Source organism: Morone saxatilis, unplaced genomic scaffold, assembly GCF_004916995.1.
Source record: "Morone saxatilis isolate NCDOM2014 unplaced genomic scaffold, NCSU_SB_2.0 Contig7, whole genome shotgun sequence".
In the NCBI taxonomy this organism is placed as follows: domain Eukaryota; kingdom Metazoa; phylum Chordata; class Actinopteri; family Moronidae; genus Morone; species Morone saxatilis.
The window spans coordinates 19,943,562-19,966,607 of record NW_023340246.1 but is presented as its reverse complement, the minus strand read 5'-3'; the positions used below and the strand labels follow the sequence as shown (position 1 = coordinate 19,966,607).

The following is a 23,046-nucleotide window of genomic DNA, read 5'->3' as shown; positions in this document are numbered from 1 at the left end:
TGGTCTGATGGACCCTTGAAAACTACCTTGTAAGATTGTTGACTGTTGCACTCAAGGAAAAACAGGCATAAATGTTAGAACGGGGAAATATGTGGCCTCCAATTACAACAAAGGTTTTCAGAAATACACAAAGTGTTGTGAATTTATTCACTCAAAATAAAATAGTTACTGGCATGTTTAAAACGAAGCAGCATCTCTGCTAATAACGTATGTTTTTGTCCTATTACTTGTACCGTTGCCGTTTATAACAACAGTGTTGCTCATAGTATTTTGATTCATCTAAGTCAGTTGTTCTTGATCTTGTCGAGGACCCCCACAGACTCATATTTGATAAGATGTAGTCTCCAGCATCCCCGTCTGATAAGATTTAGTTATGGTCTATGCTGCAGCTTGACAGATTATTAGTGAATTCAGTGAAACCTACGAATGAAATAGTCATTCTCATACATTATCTCATTGGTGTGACTTCTAGTCAATTAAATAATTGTGAAATCAAAGTAGGAACCTGGAACATCTTCAAGGACTCCTAGTGGTCCCTGGACCTGATCTAGGTAATACAGTGTTAGCTCGGGGTGTAGCTTTATGCTTAATGCCAGTGGTTCCCCACCTATTGATTTTAACAGGTGTAGGAAAACATACACATTTAAAAAACACATAATAGGCCTATTCATTTCTGTGAAGAAAACTAAATGAAATTGTTATTTTTGAAGTTTAGATTATTATTTAAGATCTAAACTCTGAACACAAGCTGTATTCACAGATTCTTCACTCTCTGATAAACAGCCTTGTCCTGCATTCGAAAAGTACACAGTTAACACATACAAAGAGCTAACAGAGCTAACAATGGCCAAGCATCAGGGAGAAGACAATACTGGATGTGTCAAAAGACCAAGTATTTAACATAAAGCTATACAAATACACTAAAAGGAAAAGAGTTTAGGAAGGAATAAAACACAAAAACTGAGTAAGAGGAAGAAAAGAAGAGAAGCAGTAAGAGTAGGATGACATATAGGAGGTGTTACTTGTAGGAGCAGCTGGTGGTTTTGACTGGGATGCAGGCCAGAGCGGTTTGCCAGCTGAACTGGTAGGTACAGTCTGGAGTCTCCTTGATAAACTCTGGTACTCCCTTAACAAGTGAATCAACACAACACACAATTAGAGCTGGGAAGCATTTCTGTGCTTTATATGAAGAAACGTTAAATGAACAGAAGGATACAGCTCTTATATAGTGCTTATTTACATATAGAGCGGAGTAGTGAGATCCAATCACAAATGGTCTGAACAAACTGTCTAAACAAGAATTTATTGCATGGGCTAATGTCATTGTTTTCATTCACCATTCATTAAATCCCAGTACGGGCTGTGGGATCAGCTGTCTTTGTGTGTATGTGTGAAACTCACAGGATGCATGTCAGGGTGGCAGGAGAAGGAGATCTCTGTGGATCTTTGGTATATCTTGTGACAGCTCTCTCCATTGGTGTAGTTCAGGATGAGCTGGTCTTCCACATAATTCAGCACCTGGTTTGCCAATCCTGCAGAAAATACACGATTAATGTCACAAATGTATGCATACAATAATAATGTAGCAGGATATTTTGGTTTTGGTTGTTTTTTTGTAATTCTGTACCTCCAATCTTATGGTTATTTCCTTCCACCTGGCAGGAGCCAACAGTTTCAGAGCCTGTGTCTTTGTGGGTGCAGATGCCTCTCTGGAGCCCCCCGCAGATCGACAGGTGGTAGATGTACTTCTCATTTCTGACGGGGTAATCTTTACCCTTCAGAGAGCTCAGGTCGAACTCGTAGCCACTCCTGGGGTCACGAACCCGACAGTCATCACCTGTGGGTAGAAAGTTTAGACAATGAGCAATGATTTTATTCAAGATAAGGCAACCAGTCTTAGCCTAAATAACTGAGTATTTTGATCAAATTTAAAATTTGTGACCTGCACAAATAATCCAATAGCAGCAGTCACACACACAAACGTTTTTACCTTGAGACTTCTTGATAGGGCAGGCCTCAGATGTCCTCCAGATGAAGACATATTCACAGCCATCTTTACGGTCAAACATGGGGGAGCCCTAAAAACAGACACACACATATGTACAACACAATTTAACCACCATATTATAAGACTCCACTGGTTAGTTCAGGTGTCTTGCTTCTCATGGAATAGTAAAAGTATATGCAAATACTGTAGTAAACTAAAAACAATTGCAAATTGAGCTTGGCATTGACGCTTAAACCCAAATGAATATTCTTGCATGAGCTGGGCTAAGGACAGATCATAGATATATTTACAGAACATATAACGCAGAAAAAGTTGCTTTGGGTGATTTAGAAATGGTGTCATCATGTAGTTTGTCCAGCAGAGCGCACTCTGACTTTGTTTACAATACTCTCAGTCAGCACTGTTTGCAGCACATGGAGCAGAGCAGCCTTCTGAGTACCTTTGCATAGTCATATCGGTACAACATCAGCACACGATCCACATAGAAAAGCTGTATTTTCATTCCAGCTTATAAATTTCTCTGTTTCAGTCACCATATCTTTGTTTGGTTACTTTTCCGACACGCAAATGATCCAAAACGATGAATACAAACACAAGGTGTAAGTTTATCCACCAAGTCTGATCCATGCTCCAAGCTCTTTACACAAGTAACCATAACAGGAAGCATTTTCTACATCTATTTTATTCAATTTTTACACTACAGTGTTTCTGTGTTGGCCTCTGAGTTCTACCAAAACACAAGTGACTTACACCTAATACTGGGCCTGAATGCATCCTGTGATGGAGCACAGAAGCTGCTATGCTATTAATTGTGGTAGAAAACTCCTGTGGAAACAATTCACTGCTGATAACACTGTGAAACGGCTCGGAGCGGGCGGTCACAGCGGGAGCTCAAATACTCACTGGGTTGTCGTCACACTGGAAGATGATGCGTGTGGAGTAGTGGGATGAGGAATCACACTTGTCTCCATTCTGGTAGATGATGCTGACGGAGCCGTCCTCCGCTGCCTGCGGGCTGGACTGGACGTATCCCAGGTTGTAACTCTTTCCATCAATCATGCCGCAAGCACCCAAAGGACCCACTGGAGAGAAGAAAAGAACATATTTAACTACAGTCTACATTAAGGACGAATGTAATATGTGGGCACTTTTCCTTTGATTTGCAAGCTGACTTTATGATTTGAGATACTGTATGTAAAGTGTCCACATTGTTCCTACTATGATTCCTAATTGTAGGCGCCTAAGTAACTTAAATTTAACTAAACACAGTCAGTTAGGGCCGGGATTCAGAATAAGCTGATCATTTTTATCTCAGGTGGATATTTTTTTCACTTGTGTTCTTTTCTTATGGAACTGATGTCTGATGTTGATAGGAGGATACTCAGAATAAGAGGTTCATTGTACTCTGTGACGTACTGTTTCCTGTACATACAAAAATAAAGTTTGAATTTAAATGTGACACAATGGCATGCTGACCTGGACAGTCGTTCACAGGGGGGAGGGGTTTGCAGACGTTGATGTAAAAGCTGCGTGATTTGCCCACATCTGTGTCTATGGCGATCCAGGGGCTGTCGTCTTCATTCCGGATCAGGTGACTCAGGTCATACTCATTACCGTGGGAATCTTTACACATACACAAACACACAAGAAAAAGGAGTTAGGCCTGTACTCTTTAATGGATGTAAAACAACCTTATCCACATATGGTTTCACTTCAGGGAGAAATAACATAATAACTATCAGAGAAACAGGAACACAAAACTTAATGATAACTGATAACGAAACTCCAATAATTTATCAAGAGTTATAAAAAACAGTACACTACTGTCTTTCCCCCACATATAATAGTTGTGTGTGTGTGCTCGTACCAATGATCTTGCAGTCAACTGGAGCAGGGATGCAGGCCAGAGCAGTGGAGAACTCAAAGAGGACGTTGTGGACCACATGGTTAGGTAAGGAACTCATGTCCTCTTGCACCAGTTTCAACGAGCCAGGGTGAGAATTTTGATCACACACGAAGTTAATGGTGAAGGTGTCCCGAGTTGCTGACGGAGAAGGAAAAATTTGAGATGTAATAAAGTGCAGAGGCATGTATATGTTTAGCTCTCTTCAAGGTCTAACATAACATCATTTCCTGTTCAAATCCTGCAGCTGTAAATACAGTAAATGCAAATGCACCACAGCTGATTAACACAACACACTCAGTTACTGTGAATATAAAACTGAAATTTGCATTCCTGGTACCTGTGGGACTGTCCACGGGTCCCTTATATGTTAGCGAGAACAGGCCATCTGTGGAGTACTGGAGGGTCCTCTCCTCCCCCACTGGGCTCACAGGACGCCCGTCCTCCAGCTCACAGCCAGCCATGTCCTTTCCACAGTCTGCCATATCTGAGCAAATATTCACCTACAGGGTGGTAAGCAGGAGAGATTATATTTTTGTACTGTACTTTACTGTACTGTACTGACACATTTAACCCTATTTTTCTTCCTGTTTTTTTAATGATACAGGGAGTTGCATTACAGGTGGGTGGTCAGCGTTTATGGGACACTCAGTGTTAGCAGCAGCTTGGCGTACGTAGTGGTTTTCTGGCTAATTGACTACAGTTTACTACAGTTTTCCTCCAACCGTAACATTTATTTGGCCACAGCCCATAAATAACAGTACAAATCAAGTAGAATTTATTTTATTTTACAGAAAATGTATCTTCTAGAAAGTGAAACTGTTTGTTGCATGCACAAGTAACACTTACACTCACTTTGAAGTGAGTTATAACATGCAGCTTAATCTACCAACAGTCGAGTTTAAAACTAAATACGCACCAAGGTTTATGTAGGCAATAGGGGGCTAAAATACAATTCAAATTTTGTTCATTTCGATCAATTTCCAGGTGTTTCCATGATTGGAACACAAGTCTTTAAATTTCCAGGTGTTTCCATGATGAGTGGGATGTACATTTGGTGGCAGGGCACTATCAACGTGTCTGTCTTACCAGGAAGTCCTTGCCATTCGCAGTTGTCTTGTATCCAGTCTTAGTGGCCAAAAGCTGAAGGTTGAACTCAAAGCCAGTGTTGGGGTCCACCACAGCACAACTCTGAGACACAAAGACATCATGTCAACATGTTTTTCAATTTTTTAATCCTTCCAACCATTTTGAAATATTGTTTGTCTTTCCAGTGTAACATTTTTCCAAACTGCTGCCTAATCATTGTGCATAAATAAGTTATAATTGTTATCTAGGTGAACTCACATTGTTCTTGGTGGTGGTGATGGCACAAGCTGCCCTGGTCTCCCACTTGAAGTTGGCAGTACAGTTCTGGTACACAAGGAACCGCGGACCCACTGACTGCACAGTGTGGAACACAAACAGAGTCACATCTCAGACACAATGCAAAAACATTAGGCGCTAACAAGCAACGCTCCACTTTACTGTCTAAACTACAACCCAGACTCACCACAGATCCTCTGGAGCAGACCAGGTGGATGCGTGTTGTGTATGTGAGCTTCTGGCCATCCGACACGCAGGCAGAGCCGTCTGTGAACTCCAGCAGCAGCCGGTCCCGTCCCTCGATGATCGGCCCTCGCTTGGAAATACCCATGTTACTGACTGATACAACCTCCTTTGGAGAGCCCTGAGGACAGAGGCGAGGAAACAGCTCCTGAATCTCATTTAAGAGACAATACAGTCTGCATTCACCATTCAAATGTTATTAATTAGACGGTATGACTGATCAGATGAATATTCAGGAGCTTCTGAATGTAAGGCTACCATATGTACGAGCTTTGTGAAATTCTAGTATTTGTCTAAACTATATTGACATTTTAATGATTAGTGTATCGGCAGGAACCAAGAGGCTGAGTACAGGGGTGAGGCTGCTTCCATCAGAGGTATAGAAATGATGAGGTGATTAAGGACTACAAACTGGACTGGGCCAACCACCAAGGCACTGTACAAGACTGCTAAGAGCCTCCATCCTAGTCCAGTATGCTATTTAATAATAAGTGTGATGTAGAAACTTGAAGCCACCAGTGTCCAGCAGGAAAAATTAGGTAGAAGGGGAAGATGCCTTTTTAAGTTTTCGTCACAATTCTCTTTTGGGCTTTTAGCTGTTACAGACCTTGTCTTGTATGTAGTTCATCTGGCAGACGGACGCGTCGCGGTCGCAGCCTTGAACAGCGTTGATAGGCCGACATATGTTGATGTAGTACTTTGTGTTTGCAGTCCAATCCATGGCCTGCCAGTTGCTACCGGTGGTGGAGCGTGACAAGCTGGAGGCAGAAGAAGGTGAAAAGAAAGTGAGGAGGAGGAGGGCAGGTTCGTTACAATAACATCTGGACTGAATCTGTGTTTTCTTGTTTGTGTGTTATGTGTATGTTATCTTATAATGCCTAAAAAACATGATGGTTGATGGATGAATTAAAGCAACGTGAGAAAATATATATCAATGCAATACCTGGATAAGTCGTACTGGTCAAGAGTGTTGGGATCTGTCACCAAACACTCATGAGGCCTTTCAGGACATGCGTAGGATGTATACCAGCGGAAGTTATAGGTGTAGTTGTCCTCAACCTGGATTCATAAAATGAAGATGAGATAAAAATAACAAATACACAGCATGCAAACACAGAGTTTACACAATGAGAGGAAAGAGGAAGGGAGGAGTTTACCTGGAATTCTGGTTTTCCAGCTCCAGCTTCTGGGTCACAGAGGAAAGAGATAACCGTGGATCTGAGAGTGTGTTCTTTGTTGTTGTACTGAGAGCCGTTACTGTAGGTCAGCTGGATCAGGCCGTCGTAGTATGACAGACGGGAGTTTGCTTCCCCGAGACTCCAAGCACTGAAGCAAAAGAGGTTAAAATTAGAAGCCCATGACGTCATCCAATTAGTTGGGGTCAATTTACTTCACATTTCCCTTTACTAATTTTACAGCAAATATTTATATACAGCAGATTCCCTCTAATCAGGGGTTCAAAGCTTGGTTAATTACTCGTTTCTCTCATTTGCTCAATGTCTCTGCATGCCTAATGGCTCCTGTAGAAACAGTTTTAATATGCAAGTGACGTTTCGAGCACAAGGTTCTTCCTCATCTCCATCTTAAATACCCACAAAATATCTTGTCTTGACATATCCCACCTCATTCCTAGATAAAGTAGAAGATATAAAGCTGATCAAAAACAGACATGTATGTATATATATATACAAAATATACAGAAAGAAATTACAGTATATACAAACGTTACCTGCATATAAAATAACATTCCTACGGGAGCTATTAAGTGTGCAGATTTATGTTTCTTGTTTGTTAAACCAGCACAGATTGACATAGTTGGACTTGATGGCGGTAAGAAGTACACATTTAAGCCTCCACACCAAACATTGTACTCTTCCATATCTTAAATTTCCACTGCAAATTTGACAAAAGGACATCTGAGATCCACTACAACAGGATAAAGCAGTAATTAAAAGTAGGAAAAAAAACTATTAACCAATGACCAGTGTCTGTGTGGACACTTTTAATTTGACCTTTTTAAATTTTGACTCTCACAATTTTAATTACAAAACAATATCAACCCATATAACAGCAGACAGCCACACTGTATGTTGATCTAGTGTGCACATACAGTAAAGGAACATTTCTGCTTGCCTATCCATTGCTCCTTCTCACCTCTTTTCGACCTGACATGCGCCGGCCTTTACTGGACAGCTGACAGCTTTGACAGGACCACAGACATTGATTAAGTAGTCATAGTGGCCACTGGTCAGGTTGTAGTAGCCACCGTCGGCTTTGGAGAGAGGCGACAAGTCGAAGGAGAGGTCTGTGGGGCGGACAGAGGCTAATTAGAGGAGAGGATTAAAGTAGAAGCGAAGTAGACTCTCATCCGCATTTGGTCTGATGAGACCAATTCAGAGGGACAGATCATGCATCAACAGGTAGGTGGCAGCACAAGTATAATTTTCAATGGTCCTATTGTGAGCTCAACATGCTCATGTGACATAAAAAGGTCTAGAGATGATGATGGATGAGTAGTGAATCATCTTCACAGCTGACTTAGATCCCCTCCACATATGTATTAAGATGAGAGGTGGCAAAAACACACACACATTCTTTACTAGAAGAAGTAGAAGTACTGATTTAACTAATCAACTAAAAGTGAAAAAGTAAATGCTCTGAAATGTATTTAAAGTACAAAAAGTAAAAAGGTTCTCTCTTGATTTCTCTGAAGGACATTTTGACTGTCCTTTTTTGTGCTTGAAAATAGTTTTTCCACAGATAAACACTCCATGAACCCTGCTGTTAATTTCTTGTCTTACTGATCAGTGAGGAAGCACATTGATCAAACGTGTGTGTTTTTTCATACCAGCCTGAGGGTCCTCCACCTTGCAGTTGTCGCCCCGCGTCTTCGAGAGGACGCAGGCGGCAGCGGTGTACCACTCCAACTCGTACACACATCCGTCAGACGAAACGCTACGAAGGACAGGAGCGCTCTCCAGGTCTCCTGCAAGACGACGAGAGGAAGAAAAGTGTCGGAGGAGGAGCAACGACATCACAACCAAACAGAATTCGGAGAAAAAAGTAAGAAAATCTACTTAATGAATACTTATCCCAAACCTACCTGGTTTGCACTTGAGGGTCAGGATCGTTTGGATCCTCATCTTTTTATTGCAGAACTCTCCATCAGTATACACCAGTCTGATGTCACTTCCCACATTTCCTATTTTAGTCTTCTGCGGAGATGAGAGGAAGCTGCCCAGACTGATGGCCTTATGATCCTTATCTGAAGCAGAGAAACACAATCAATAAACTGATCATGTTCACTGTAATAAAGGAATATGCCATCCATTTAAAAGATATCGCTCTTTAAAGAGGCAATGAACACACAAACATATTATTTGAGCTGTAAACTAAGTACTAAGGACTGTACTCTGATGAAACACATCAATTCTAGTGTTTATGCAAACCTTGGAAGGCCAATGTTGACACAGAGTCGACCATTTGGGAATATTTTACGTCATACATACATACACACACACACATAAAAAATGAGTGTTAACAGCCTCTAATCAGAGGCCTGGCTCCCCCAGCCTCCGCTTCCAAGTCTGTCTGAGTTTATGCTAGTTTTTGCAATAACTCTACTTAGTATTTTTTGGTGCAGTGGCTCTGACTTGTGCTTCTGACAGCTGCAAAAGCACAAGTCAGACATTATTTCATTTGATGATAATCCAACAGTCCCCCCACAGAAAAACATACATACTGAAGAGTTAGCTGTAAAAATTCCAGTGGACACTGTGTTTCCAGTCTGACAGCGGCTGCTCATGGCTGGTTAGCTCTGACTACCAGCTTACTGTTCGCTGTACAACTCTTGCCTTCCCTTTATTTTTATACCACCTTGATTTAATTTTTTGGGGGAAAAGATCAGCAATAGTCCCAATGCTTTAGTCTTCAGAAACCCACATCCTTGTGGAGACACTTACCCACGGCACAGATGGAGGCATTCACTGGGCAGCCTACAGCACCTCCTGACTGGATGACTTTGTGACAGACATTCAGGTAGAAACGCAAGCCTGACTTTGAAGACTGAGCATCCACCGCCTCCCAGTTCCCACTGGCATCTGGACCTGAAGCAACATACAGAGATGTAGAGGAAGATGATTTTTCAGCAACAAATATTAACAACAGAAAGCACGTCAAGGGGTCTATATTGAGTGAGTATGGCCACAACCACATCCCTGTTGTTAAACTCACCAGGGTATCTTGTGAGAGGTGAAAGGTCATAGTGTTTTTTGCCGTCTCTGACTCGACACAGCAGATCTTCCTTCTCTTTGAAGCAGGCGAAGGCCGTCTCCCAGTCAAAGTAATAAGTGCAGTCTGTCTCCCCTGCAAAAACTGGATTCCCTCGCCCACCGTTGGCTGCAGAAAATGTACAGAATTCATATTAGGAAGACCATATCAAGGTAGCAGCATGCCTTGCTGTCTCTGTAATTTTTTATACTACCACCAGACGGTTGAATTGTTGGTTGTTAAACCCTGAAAAGTTGAAACTTCTGTCTTACATGCATTCTTGTTGCACTCAAAGTTGATGATGGTCATTCTCTGGAAGCCAGTGGAGCATCTGGTGCCATCTGGGTAGATCAGAGTCAGATCTCCATCTGAATAACTAAAGATGAAAAATAAAACAAGGGGGGGAGAAACAGGGTTAGAAGATGACGAAGAAAACGTTGATACACTTAATAATGTACCGTAAGTGACATTTCATCAATGAGCCAATGTTTAACATTTTCTACCTGAACTGTGCCACTATTTCTGTAGTATGTCCCTACTTTTCTGAATAACATCAATCATCAAAAAGATTTGATGAAAGTCACGTGCAGGTTGACCCTAAAAGTGTTTGTGTCGTACGTTACACTGTAATATTCATCAGATCACATTTGATCCCCCACCCGTTTGTTTGTGGACTTCATTACATGGGCCAACACACAGTTAACAACATCCTTGCATAATAATGATTAAACAGAATGTTTTGGATGCCTCACAAATGAGCGGGTTGGCTGCCAGCAGGCTGAGCGATCTGCATGTGTCAATATGGTGTCTGTTCTGCAGCGAAGTTGCAAGTTTAGGCCGCGACATGTAAAATACTACTCCAAAACGGACTGTGCAACTGCTCAGACAGCAAGACAAAAGTCCAACATTTCTGACATGCCAGAAATCCACGGGACTGTCCTTTTCCAGCAGAAATTGGTGGAAAAGCATGCTAAGAGGCTAAGACCAAGCCCCCAGGAAGAGCACTGGGCTCTAAAGCCAATTTGCTAGAAGAAGCCTTTTTTCCCCCAAAATGTTACATTGTGAAAGAAGCAGCTGTAAAACAGTAGTTTTCTACTAACAGTAGTCTTGAGTCTAGAAGAGGAGCAAAATTACATCATTCTACCCATTTTAAGTTAATGGAGGACCAAACCAGAAGTTAGCCGGTTTGACCAGCAGAAGTCTCTAGAGCATGCAAAGTCACTCACTCACACACACACACATTACATTACCGTAGTGTCTGGTTGAGATATTTTCCTGCCACCTTCTTCACGTCTCCAGACTTCTTCACCTGGCAGGACGATATAAACTTGTCGTCGCCACATTCTTTAGTGGGGACCTGTCCACACACATTCAGGTAGTACAGGTAGCTTTCGTCCCCGTCACTGGGCCCAGAATGTGCATAGTATGGACTATCTGTAGCTACACATACACAAACACAAAATGGTGTCAGAGGGTTAAGGCTGATATATTTGTCCAATGAATAAATCTCAGTTCGATTAAGTATGACTTTTATTTTCATTATTTTCATGTAACTCAAAGCAAGAAATCAGATAAGATTATTTCTCAAAGTGTGGAACTATTCCTCTAAAAGATAATGAATATGGGAAATCACTTTGACATTAGCAGTACCCGACATTTCTATGTACAACCACTTAACACCAGGAGATACAGTACTTCTAGTAAAGCCTACAACATGGCACACACAGATCATGCATGGACTGTGACAATAAGTGGAAGAGGCTATTTCTATCACCAACAATGAGCTGGCAAAAACCAGGAAGGTCAGTGAAGTTTACTCATAAATCTACTTCCTCTAACCGCGATATAAAAAGCGGCGATATGAGCCAATAATTCTAAATATGTAATCGTGGATAATTCAAGAGAGAGAGGGAATGTTTGAGAATTTAAAAAGCACACCTTTATTAACCATAGTTTTTGTATACATGTGGCAGTATTTGGCTAGCTGTCCAGTTTGTTACTTTCATGCTAATTGAAGGAAGAAACTTTATTCCATGTTTGTTTGTTCTACCTTGTAAGAACTAGTTTGAAGAATGAGGACATGTCTGTCAAGTTACTGCCTTTGGTTGCTACTAACTTCCTTAAGGGATTTAATTACTGTATAAACACGTTGTTAGAGCATGAGTTTTTAATTAAATTTACATAGAGGCCAGTTTGTGTGTTTTTAATTGCAAATTTCAACTATGTTCACTCTGAAACATCTTATTGCTCTCCAAGTTTAGTAAAGCAAGAGATTAAATTCCTTGGATAAAAGACAGGAAGAAGTTGCATTAAACTCCATTAAAATAATAATTTGATGTTGGCTGCTCCAAGGTAAATTGGCTATTGTCCAAAAGTTAAAGACTTCATGTTGTCAAGTTGAGCAGTGTGGTAAAGCTTGCTATGTTAAATGTGAAATTTTTATCCTCGATTTTTGCAGTATTGTAAAAAAAGAGCAATTTTCTAAATGGAAAATTAAAACTAAAAGGAAAAAGGAAAAGATAAAGAATTTAATTTGTGGGACGTATGCAACATTAAATTCTTTGCAGGTGGTTACAGGGGTCTTGTGTCACAGGCAGGACCGGACCTGCGGCTCGTTTAGAGATGGGAACTACTTACAGCTCAAGGTGAGAGGTGTTAGGTCTATGGACAGGTCATGCTGTTCGCTGGTTAGTTTGCAGGTATGGCTCTCCAGGTAGTCTCTGTGACACGCGTATTCTGTGACCCACTCCACCTCGTAGCGACAGTTCAAGTCTGCCGTCATCTTAGGAGTGCTGCCCTGTGAAACCAAAAGTCACTTTTAGTAAAGCGGGAAAACCAGGTCAAAATAAAACAAATAGATATGACAAATGATTTGCAAGTGATGAAAGGTATAAATAAGTGTAACCAACCGAATGTCTCCTTGATGGACAGATGAAAGTGATTGTGACTGCAGGATCGTGTCCTAAGCAGCTGGCTGGAGTCCCTGAACCCGCACTGACTGTATACTGTAACCTCAGTCTTAGGAGATGGAGACAAGAAACAAGTAAAAAAATAAGTAAATTTCTGAATAAAAAGATTTCCCCTTTTCAAAATCAGCTTTTTATTTGGTTAGATTATAGTTTATCCTTCAATAAAGGTTGCTCTCGAGACAGAGATCTACAATAAACAATAGAAGATTTGTCCAGACAGGAAGCTGCAAATCATTCCTAACTATTAGACAGCATTCATTAAGAAAAATACCTGTCGCTGGACACCAGCTCTAGCTGACTGGTGGGAGAGCCCATGTTGTAGGAGCCCTGACTGGTGACCAGACAGGCTGCAGAGTCCTCTGGACAGGATTTGTCTGGACGGTCTGAGAGAGAACAAGGAAGGATGTGAGATGATAGGAAAGAAAAGGAAGTTTGTATAATAGGAAATAAACTTTGTGGGCTGCTAACATACAGCCAACTGTAAACACATCAAAAGTATTTTATAATATATGAAATTTACGGAGCTTTTTATACAATTCTCTGTCTTTATTTTTTAATTTATTTTAACAATCCCACATCCTAAACAGTCATGTCTTGCATTAGAAAAGTATGCAGTTAAAACACCCAGAGATTGAAGGCTGTGAATACAGTTTGTGTTCAAGTCTTCAAAGTTTAGATCTTAAATAATCTTTAAAACTTAAAAAAATAACGATTTCGTTTAGTTTTTTTCACAGAAATGAAGTAAATGTTGAGCCTACAGTCTATATGTTTCCTTACACTCTTAAATTAAAGGTCTCTCGACCCTCCGTGAAGCACTGGCTACCCCTAGCGTGGGTCCCGACCCCCAGGTTGGGAACCGCTGATCGAGTAGCAATGAATTTTGTAAATATTACATTTAAATGCATGAATATATATTAATTAAGAATAAAAGGTTGTAGCATATTTTTTAGATTCTTAACAGGTAGAGTGATGTGCAAAAGATTTCAACCAAATTCAAGAATTTCTCATAACTAAATTACATACAATTAGTTATTAGTACTACTAAATACTATTAAAATAATGTATTCATTTAATCATCTGTTCATTGTTCCACCCTTCCTCGGGTACTCACTGAGACTTCGGCAGATGTTAATGTAGAAGTCGATGTTGTCATCGCCGTCGTCCACCAGATAGCCATCGCTCACTTTGATCAGAGGGTTGAGGTCGTGCTTCTTACTATCCGAGTCAAACGCATAGCAGGGCACCTGGACACAGAGGAGGTAGCTTCATATCGCAGTACTGACATTATTTACATAACCACTTGAAGCTACATCCATAGAGAAAAATGCAGGGTTCTGGTAGAAGGTATTTATAGAGGCCATGAAAATACAGAAAGCCCTCCTTGTAAAACAGATAAGAACTGCAACATCAGATCTTTCTGTGGCAGTTAAAATGTTCTGCTTCATCTTGCTTATGTAAATGGTTCTACACAGCATAGTACAGGTCTGTAGCATCTGACACTGTAGTAATTTGAACTGATTAATGTGCCTAAATGTGATAAAAATCCCTTTTAAACTGAGATACATCTGTCAATGTAATAAACTCTCAGTTAATGTATTAACTTGTTAGGATACAATAAGTTTTCTTAACACTCAATGCACATTCCCATTATTGGATTTAAATTAATGGGTAGTTCTTTGGTAATTTTATCAACAACTATGTCACAAAAGCACAAAAATATAAAAGATTTCCCAATTTGTTTATGTTTATATGTGTAAAAAAATGATTTTACTTCTGATCTGACCAACAAACATATGAATATGTTGCTGTTTTGCGATGCATATCTGCTGCTAAGAGAGCCAGTTTAATTCATTTCACACATTCCTTCAGTTATTCCACATTAAGCTTCACATTAGAAGCTTCATTGTGATGACATGTGACCTGTCCTCTACATGCTGTAAACTCTGCACAGCCTCCTAACAGTGGAAACTTTTCAGTTCCTCTTAAACACCTCTCTGGCTCATTGTTCCTTACATATCACACCATCGCGTCAGACACGGCGGTTTCTTTCTGTCCTGCACATAAAACATCCGATCCGCCCATCAGATGTTCCACCACATACCTCTTTGTTGGGCTTGAACTTATTATTCTTGCAGGCGGCGTAGGTCCTCCACTCAAAGTAATGAACACACTGAGACACTGCAACAAACTCCGGTGTCCCCTGGAACACACAACCACAGGAATATGAGTAAGACAGATTTCAGTTTCTTATTGATATGGGTGAGGTGACTAACATTATAGAAACACAGGTCAAAGGTTTACTGTAGGCAGCTTCTTGGCAAATGTGACAGTGCTTCTGTTTTAATACAGAATGTATAATACTTATTTTGTTAATATCAAAAATTCTACAAACAAATCTATACAAATGCTTAACTTCACAATTAGTCCCCACATTTACAGTTGACCCAGCTCAACCACAGTCTGCTGCTACTGGAGTGGTTGAAGGTTCAGTGCTTGCTCAAGGGCTTCACCAGAGCAGTTGTTGAGAGGAGAGTGGGTTTCATTCCCACTTTTAGTCCACATGTTATGAGCTGTTCTGTATTTTTTACCCTAGTTTAGTGATTTCCAATGTTGTATGAGAACTTTTTGGCTGAGGTGGGTCACTGATGGAACTATTATGTGAATGTTGAGCTAATGGATTCAGTTTTTTTCCCTTCTTAGAACCATAAAGACAACAAGGATGAATAATTATATATTGAATATTGGTACCAGTTGACTTTTGTCTTTACTTTTCACTATGAAGCAATCGTTTTACACGTCAATCCCCATTTTGTTTGTTCTCGGGGGTGATGTGATACACATTTCTGCCAACGGTTTCACTCTATTCCTCTAGATCTACAGGTGGTTATAATGCACCAACAAAGGCAGGGAAGAAGAAGACTGCAAGTAAATATTCATGGATAATAATCCTTATTATATGGCCCTAAATATAACCAGCAAAAAACGAAGTAAAGGGTTTGTCACCCCTTGGATTGAGGACTACCATTTTGAAGCTTTGAGTTTGACATTATGGCCGTCGCCATCGTGAATTGTTGGATCCGGAAATGACTGTATTTGGACGAGGGCATGGAGCTGGGGAGGATACACATTTCTACACCTCTATCCCAAGTGGATCTGACTGATCTGACTGATCTGACTACCATGTTATCGTTTATTTGGGAAAATAATTTATAAAATTAACATCATGCTATATGGAAGGAGACTTGCAACTAGCTAGCACTAGATTGAGAACATAAACTCATTAGGAAACCGTTTACTGAGCCAAGAATTTAAAGAGATTTTTATATAATCAGACTTCCAGTGCAGTCACCCCTCTGCTGGCCATTATGACAAATGCAGGTTTAAAGGACCAGTGTGTAGGATTTAGTGGTGTCTAGTGGTATTGTATTTGAATACAACCAATGGATCCTCCTAAATGTTACACACTGGACCTTTAAGGCCCATCCGCATTGGTTTCTCTTTTCAGACCCGGAAGCTACAGCCACTATTTTAACAATCTTTGGGCTTATCAAGTCAAACTCACACATAATATCAACATACTTAAAACAATACCATTTAGCTCTGCATAAAGAATCTATAGCGAGAAATAAATGATGTCTGTAAGTGTTGAAAATGACTAAACAAATACACTTTAAATGTTCACTCGTTATCAGTGGCACAGTTCTGCTGAGGCAAATTATTATTACGGATTATCTGCATTCCCATTGCTGCTTCTTCCATTTGTCAGCATTAGATGAGTATTGAAATGTTTAATAATCGTCGCTTTCATTTCTCCATTTTACACTTTGTTAACTGAAAATGTAGCGCCGATCATCTTCTGTTGAAACACAAAACCTGCTTTGTGACAGGAAATGACACCCACCACTCAGCCGCCCCTGAAACCACAGACACGCAGTATTGACTCAAATGAGCAGAAATATAGAGCAGGTGACTGTCATCTGCGTCGTTCTACTTTCAGATTCAGTTCCTTTCATTGCAGCTGACTGCAGACTACTGCTTCTGGTAACCTATAATGTCATTTTAGCTTTTTTTTTTAAAGTATATATTAGTTTTAGAGAAGAAGAACAGAATTCCAACTCATTGAAAGAGGAGTCAAATGGAAGCTCAAAACTATTGGGAGGAGTTTAATCTTTTTATCAGTCCAACACATCAGCAAGTCACAACGTACTGAACTGACTAAATGCAGCCCACATTAACATTTGCTCACTATTGCACAAGGGTGAAAGTGCATGATCATGGTGGAACTTTATTCTCAAGCATATTGTTTATCATTTTGCACCTTTGTAGCATGTTTTAAGTGTGAGTGATTGCATGCAGCAGATACAACAGCTGCATTTCTGCTGATTAAACCTAATTACATGGCCATATATCTCCATCTCCAGCACCATTTTTAAATTAAGGGAAACAGACGCAGTGAAAAACTTCTCTCCCACTAAAGAGCTTGTCATCTCGCTGTGCCAGAGCAAACTTGCAAGTCACACCCCGGCCGCATAACAGCTCGCTCTCTGATCGTCACTTAATACATTCAATAAGTGTTTGCTATGTAGATCAGATATTTACTTTTAATAAAAATTAAACAAAGGCAAGTTTAAATAGAAGGGTGTCAACTCAAGAGGGGCTTTTAAAAAGGTGACCACAATATATTTAATATATTTTGAACCTACAAGAGTGTATAAACACACAATGTATTAGGTTGTAAGCTCTCCAAACAAAGCAGTATATCATTGAATGGATGCAGATTCTCACCAAAGAGTGCAGCAGCTGCTCTTCTAACAAAAGCAACTAATAACAAATACTTATTATTCCAATATTCATTCAGATTAAGGGCTTTCCCATCATCCCTCTGGTCACAAGCCTGCTTTTCTAACCTTTACCACCACTGCCCCTGTGCTTCACACTAAACACAGCTCCTGGAAAAAGCACAAATCATCTGTTTAAATACACTTTCTTTGCATGTTCTTACCATGGTTTTCCCACACTGGAAGCTGATGCTGGTCTGAATGTTGTTGCTGCTTCCTGGACATTTTTTCGTGCTGCTGTAATCCAGGACGGTGCCAGAGAGCTTCTGCAGGGACAGATCACCTGCACATTCAAACAGAGAACCACAGAGTCAATTACAGACCAATGGACAAAATATATAAAACATTAACATCTGAACAATGAAACTTGTAGCTTTACTCCTTCTTTAAGCCTCTTCCTACCCTTGTCTTTTGGTTGTATTTCTTACCTCTCATGGATAATTACATAAGAACGTCTTTTTGGAGCTCACTGTAATTATGTAGAGCTGCATTAAGATCTGCTGTACATGATTTTAAATGTTTGATTTGAAGTGATATAGAAGTTAAGGTGCCTGGCCTGTTGTTACTGACATAAAAAAGATGATCTAATAAATGTCCTCTCTCATAAAATGTCAGTATAAACACACACAGACACACAGACACAGGTTCTCGTTCTCAGACTGTTTATCGCTGTAGGTTACTGTAGCAGACAGAATAATGTCTTAACCCTCCAACCTCTACTGACCCACTGCCTTGTAAAAACAAGATAACCCTCTGTACCATAATACCCTGACCCTGCTGTCAGCACAGAGTCGTCATGTATCATGTGAGTAGAAGCAGACAGCAGTGGGAAATGTTCTGCACATTTAAAAAGGTCCAGTGTGTATTTAGGAGGAATTGGAAGAAATTAAACATATTATTTATAGGTGTGTTAATATTAGCCCTCACTAGAGAGGGGAGACTGGATGAGAGCGTGGAGCTGGGGAGGCTACACATTGCTACGGCTCTTTCCCAACTGGATCTGACAGAGAACGCAGGGACATCGTCAATCAGAAGTTAGCCACGGGCTAGAGCATACCCTGCTCTATCATCTAGTTTATTATACAAGCAACCTTCATTTAATAAATGAACCTCATGCTGTATGGAAGAAGATTTGAAACTAGAGATTGAGATCATAAACTCAATATGAAACTGTTGTACTGAGCTAATAAATCAAGTAGGGTAATTTTCTTTGATTTCTATACAATCTGCTTAGCGCACCATTTGATGAGACCACTGAGGAGCGGTCCTCTTCTACGGAGTCTGCCATGTTGAACCCCAATGTTTCTACAGTAGCCCAGAATGGACAAACCAAACATTGGCTCTAGATAGGACCTTTCGCAGTCGTTTCTCCTTTGCGCTTGGTTGAGAGGTTTCAGTTGGTTGCGAGCTGCTGAATCTTACACACTGCTCCTTTAAGACTGGAGCAGTTAAATAAACTTGCAGCGAGGCAGCCACATGAAACACTGTGATGTAACTGATGTCTGTAAATGTGTTACTAAATTAGAAGCTGTGAGATTGTTTCAGTTGCATCAACAATCAACAAAAAGTCACACAGTCCAACAGATATTTAGATTAAACAGAAACTGGAAATGTGGATCAAATACTGTTCTCACTGTTGTGTGTGTGTTGTGTGTGTCTCACAAGTAGATTTCCCGTTGTAATGAACTGTTCTTGTGTATCTGCCTGTGTTTAATTGATGACCTCATCCTCGTCCTCTTGTTTCTGTTTTTATTTCAGTTTCTGTTATAAATCTTTTCTTTTGCTCTTTCTATAAAAGAGAAACTTGCATGAGCTTTTCAGAGGGTGTGTGTGTGTGTGTGTGTGTGTATGTGTGTATGTGTGTATGTGTGTGCTCTGCTCCCTCTGATATGGCAGGACTGTTATCACAAAGGGACCATAAAGGAATGTAACTGAACAACAATGTGACCTACTAACACCATTTACACAACCACTGTAAGCAGAGCCTGTCTGTGTCACTCAGATGACAATGCACATGTCCCAGCCTGTTGATAGTCCTGTAATACTCAGTTACAGTCATATTTTGGTAGTATTATGACTGTATTATGACAAAGTGCATGATGCCGGATGCATGGTTTCACTGACATTTCTATGGACACTTTGATCTTTGATTTAAACCTGAAACTATTCAAATTAGCTGATTGAGAGAAAATTCATCTGCTGCTATTTTCAACTGTAAATTCATCATTTCAGTATTTTTCGAGCAAAAGTGACAAAACTTTACTGGGATTAGTTCAAGTAAGGATTTGCTGCTTTTTCAAAAAAAAAATTAAAATAATTTTAATCCAAATATGATCCTGTATTCAAAACGTTTTAGTAAAAGTCAAACTATTGTAACCAAAATGCAATTTAAACGTACTACAATGCCTTCTTTAACTAGTTATTAAACATTTAATTTTAAGACTGATGCCTCTATATGACCTTGGTAAACAAATCAGCGAGAAGATTGCCTATTTCTATAGTTATTTCTAATTCTTGCCTCCAGGTCGGATTCCCCTTGAAATCAATTAAACAAGGCGATGGAAACACTTCCGCTTTTATCCACAGGGGCTGCCAGAATCAAAAAACAAATCTAACTTCCTTTAAGTATTAAAAGTAAAAGTACTCATCATGCAGATTAGACAGCAAACATTTCCTAGTTTCGGCTTTTAAAATGTGAGGATGTGATCCGTTGTCTTATGTGATAGTAAATTGATTCTCTCTTTTGGACTTTCACATTTAATAGAAAAATACAATCACTAAAGCCATCAGAAAACTAACAGACGATGCAAAATTATTGTTAGTTTTAGCCCTAATCTCACTATTTTCTAATGAAAATGTGGGAACAAATGTGACCTATTGTAATCCAAGCTGACCACAGGCGTTTAGCTTCAGGAAATAGCAAACAAAAACTTTTTACAGGATCTTTTCAATTCTACAGTGAGGTGAGCATTTGTCACTGCTGAGATTTTGATTTGAGGAAGCACAAGAGACATGAATGTCAAAGTATGAGGATGGATCATGTGTGGTTTTCAGAGCACAGCCAAAAAGACAGCATAAGTTAAGCCTGAAGCAAACAGTACAGACAGAGAGACAGAGACAGAGACAGAGACAGAGAGAGAGGAGAGAAAGAGAGAGAGAGAGGGAGAGAGAAGAGAGAGAGATGACAGAAGAACAGAAGAGACAGAGAGAGAGAGAATTAGACTTGTGTCTATTTGTGCTTGATGATGTGTTCCTGGGTCATGTGATAAGTCAGCGTGAATGATTAAACTGCAGGTCATATGACCCCACTGCTCCTTGTTTACCATCTCTTGCTACTTCCATTTTTTAAATAAAACGAGAGGGAAACAAACCCTCCCAACATGAGTCTGCAGTCTTCAATCCAGAGCTTTCAGTGAGCAACTCGGCTCTCTGTCACCCTCAGAAATCTGAGTCGGATGACACACTCTGGCTGAGAGCTAGCAAACACCAATTTGTCACAAGGGGAAGGTCACAACCTCAGACTGCAGGACGAGTTGTTGTTGTGGGACTGTGAAATAACTCTGTCTGGCAGCCTGTCTTCTTTAGAAAGGTCATGGGCAAAATTAAAGACAGCGATGTAACTAAAACTGAGGAACAGGCCCAGATAGTCAAAGTCTACAAGTTTAAGTGATCTTCGGATATCTGTATTTCCTACTAACAGTAGCTGACGACATGTGACAGCTGGGATCTAATGTAATGGCACAGCATAACAACTGTGTGATTATTGAATCAGTATTTCTGGAACAGAAAGTGCTGATTGTGACCAATTGGAAAGTACAGTTTCAGATTTAAAACCACGTGTAAACAACATGTGTGTTTTATGATTCTGTGCATTTGTTCGTCAAACAGTCTTTTCTTATAAAAAACCTTATAAATGCATCACAAATGTGTCTGTTAATGGATGACAATGGAAGCAGCAGATTGGTCCCCTGGGCTAAACAAACCTTTAATTAGTGGTTTTTTTCCTGTGGGGAGCTCCTCCCCAGGGGGCCCATTGCTTTGGGGTGCGGAGGGGCTTGTGACCCGGGGTGGAAACATGTGGAGCAGAACTAAAGTTGAATGAATCTGATTGATGTGGAAACAATAAACAATACAAGAGCGCTTCCACGCTAGCAAAGCAAGAGAGCAAGTTTCATTCTGAGAGCAGAGTGACGAGATACAAGATGGATATATATATATATATATATATGTGTGTGTATGAGGAGGAGGAGGAGGAGGAGGAGAGGCAAAGGGCGGGTCTTTGACAATCAGACACAAAAAGCTTTGATGTTTGTGTCAAATCTGACAGTTTCCATCTGCACCACGGCTGCAGCGAAGTTATTTTCATAATCGTTTAATCTGCTTGTTTTATTGATTAATCATTTTATCTGTGAAAACTGTCAAAAAATAGTGAAAGAGCCCAAAAGATATTCAGCTTACTATCATATAAGACAATTGAGAAGCTGTAAATGACAACATATTAAACAATAGAATTAATCTAAATACAATACTTTTTTTTTTTATTCACATAATGATTGCAGCTCTAATTTGCACAAAGGGAATTCATATAAAAGGTGAAAGGAAGAATAAAGTTTGTGTTCTTTCAATGAAATGACACCAAGCTTGACTTTTTGGTTAATAACTTCTTTGGTAGTCTACTGGAAACCTATATGAAACCCACCACTGTCGTTTCCTACGAAGTTTTATGAATCATCTTCAGCAGATGAGCACCCCTAACCCAACAGGAAGTCGGCCATTATGAAACGTGTGGCTTTTTTTTTTTATGTGCAATTTACGAGCTGTAACTGATAATTATTTTTAGTATCGATTAATCTGTTTATATGTATTTGATTAATGATCTGAGTTCTGAGAGCCCAATCTGATGCCTTCGAATGTCTCGTTTGAGTCCACAACCCAAAGATATTAGGATTACTGGAGAAAAGAGCTTACATTGAAGAAGCTGGAAGCAGCAAATATTTGGCATTTTTAGTTGATTACAGAACTGAAACAATTAATCAATTATCAAATTTGTTTACAATTCATTTACTGTCGATTGACTAATTGATTCTGCTCTATTAATTCCCCCAATATTGTTACATTTAAATTGGTTTACAGGGAGCGCGGGGCACGACTGTTTCTCTGCTTCCAAACAGAAGGCATGACAGCCGCTGCCTTAGAATAATCAATTTACAGCAGCGTGATTAAATAGAGATCAGGGCCGTCTCTGCTCACTGAAGGTCAGGTCTGAACAGGAGGCAGCAAGTCAAACTCTACACGTTAACCACAAACGGGCAGGACAGTGCGGCTCGGCTCATCGCTCAGAGAGAAGAATTCAAACTTAACATAAAAAAAGCCATCAGTTAATTAGATTAACGTTATTTATTTGATTACTTTTTACGCCCTCAGCTACTCATTGAGAATACATAAAACGAG

At 40.0% G+C, this 23,046-nt stretch overlaps 1 protein-coding gene across 2 annotated transcripts in view; it reads right to left on the bottom strand.

The window, feature by feature from the left end:
- igf2r (insulin-like growth factor 2 receptor) overlaps positions 1 to 23,046 on the bottom strand; it is a 45,901-nt gene that overhangs the window by 17,600 nt on the left and 5,255 nt on the right. For both annotated transcript variants that reach the window (XM_035679148.1, XM_035679149.1), the window contains exons 3-29: positions 17,760 to 17,878; positions 14,859 to 14,957; positions 13,869 to 14,001; positions 13,029 to 13,140; positions 12,698 to 12,806; positions 12,426 to 12,585; positions 11,039 to 11,228; positions 10,061 to 10,164; positions 9,753 to 9,917; positions 9,482 to 9,625; positions 8,623 to 8,784; positions 8,368 to 8,505; positions 7,674 to 7,824; positions 6,677 to 6,845; positions 6,463 to 6,578; positions 6,127 to 6,277; positions 5,464 to 5,640; positions 5,259 to 5,354; positions 5,001 to 5,102; positions 4,252 to 4,414; positions 3,876 to 4,052; positions 3,485 to 3,631; positions 2,912 to 3,090; positions 1,991 to 2,078; positions 1,628 to 1,837; positions 1,402 to 1,532; positions 1,023 to 1,126 (exon numbers count right to left, since the gene is read on the bottom strand). In XM_035679148.1, the coding sequence (XP_035535041.1) occupies positions 1,023 to 1,126; positions 1,402 to 1,532; positions 1,628 to 1,837; positions 1,991 to 2,078; positions 2,912 to 3,090; positions 3,485 to 3,631; positions 3,876 to 4,052; positions 4,252 to 4,414; positions 5,001 to 5,102; positions 5,259 to 5,354; positions 5,464 to 5,640; positions 6,127 to 6,277; positions 6,463 to 6,578; positions 6,677 to 6,845; positions 7,674 to 7,824; positions 8,368 to 8,505; positions 8,623 to 8,784; positions 9,482 to 9,625; positions 9,753 to 9,917; positions 10,061 to 10,164; positions 11,039 to 11,228; positions 12,426 to 12,585; positions 12,698 to 12,806; positions 13,029 to 13,140; positions 13,869 to 14,001; positions 14,859 to 14,957; positions 17,760 to 17,878 (3,796 nt within the window). The remainder of the gene's footprint in view (positions 1 to 1,022; positions 1,127 to 1,401; positions 1,533 to 1,627; positions 1,838 to 1,990; positions 2,079 to 2,911; positions 3,091 to 3,484; positions 3,632 to 3,875; positions 4,053 to 4,251; positions 4,415 to 5,000; positions 5,103 to 5,258; positions 5,355 to 5,463; positions 5,641 to 6,126; positions 6,278 to 6,462; positions 6,579 to 6,676; positions 6,846 to 7,673; positions 7,825 to 8,367; positions 8,506 to 8,622; positions 8,785 to 9,481; positions 9,626 to 9,752; positions 9,918 to 10,060; positions 10,165 to 11,038; positions 11,229 to 12,425; positions 12,586 to 12,697; positions 12,807 to 13,028; positions 13,141 to 13,868; positions 14,002 to 14,858; positions 14,958 to 17,759; positions 17,879 to 23,046) is intronic.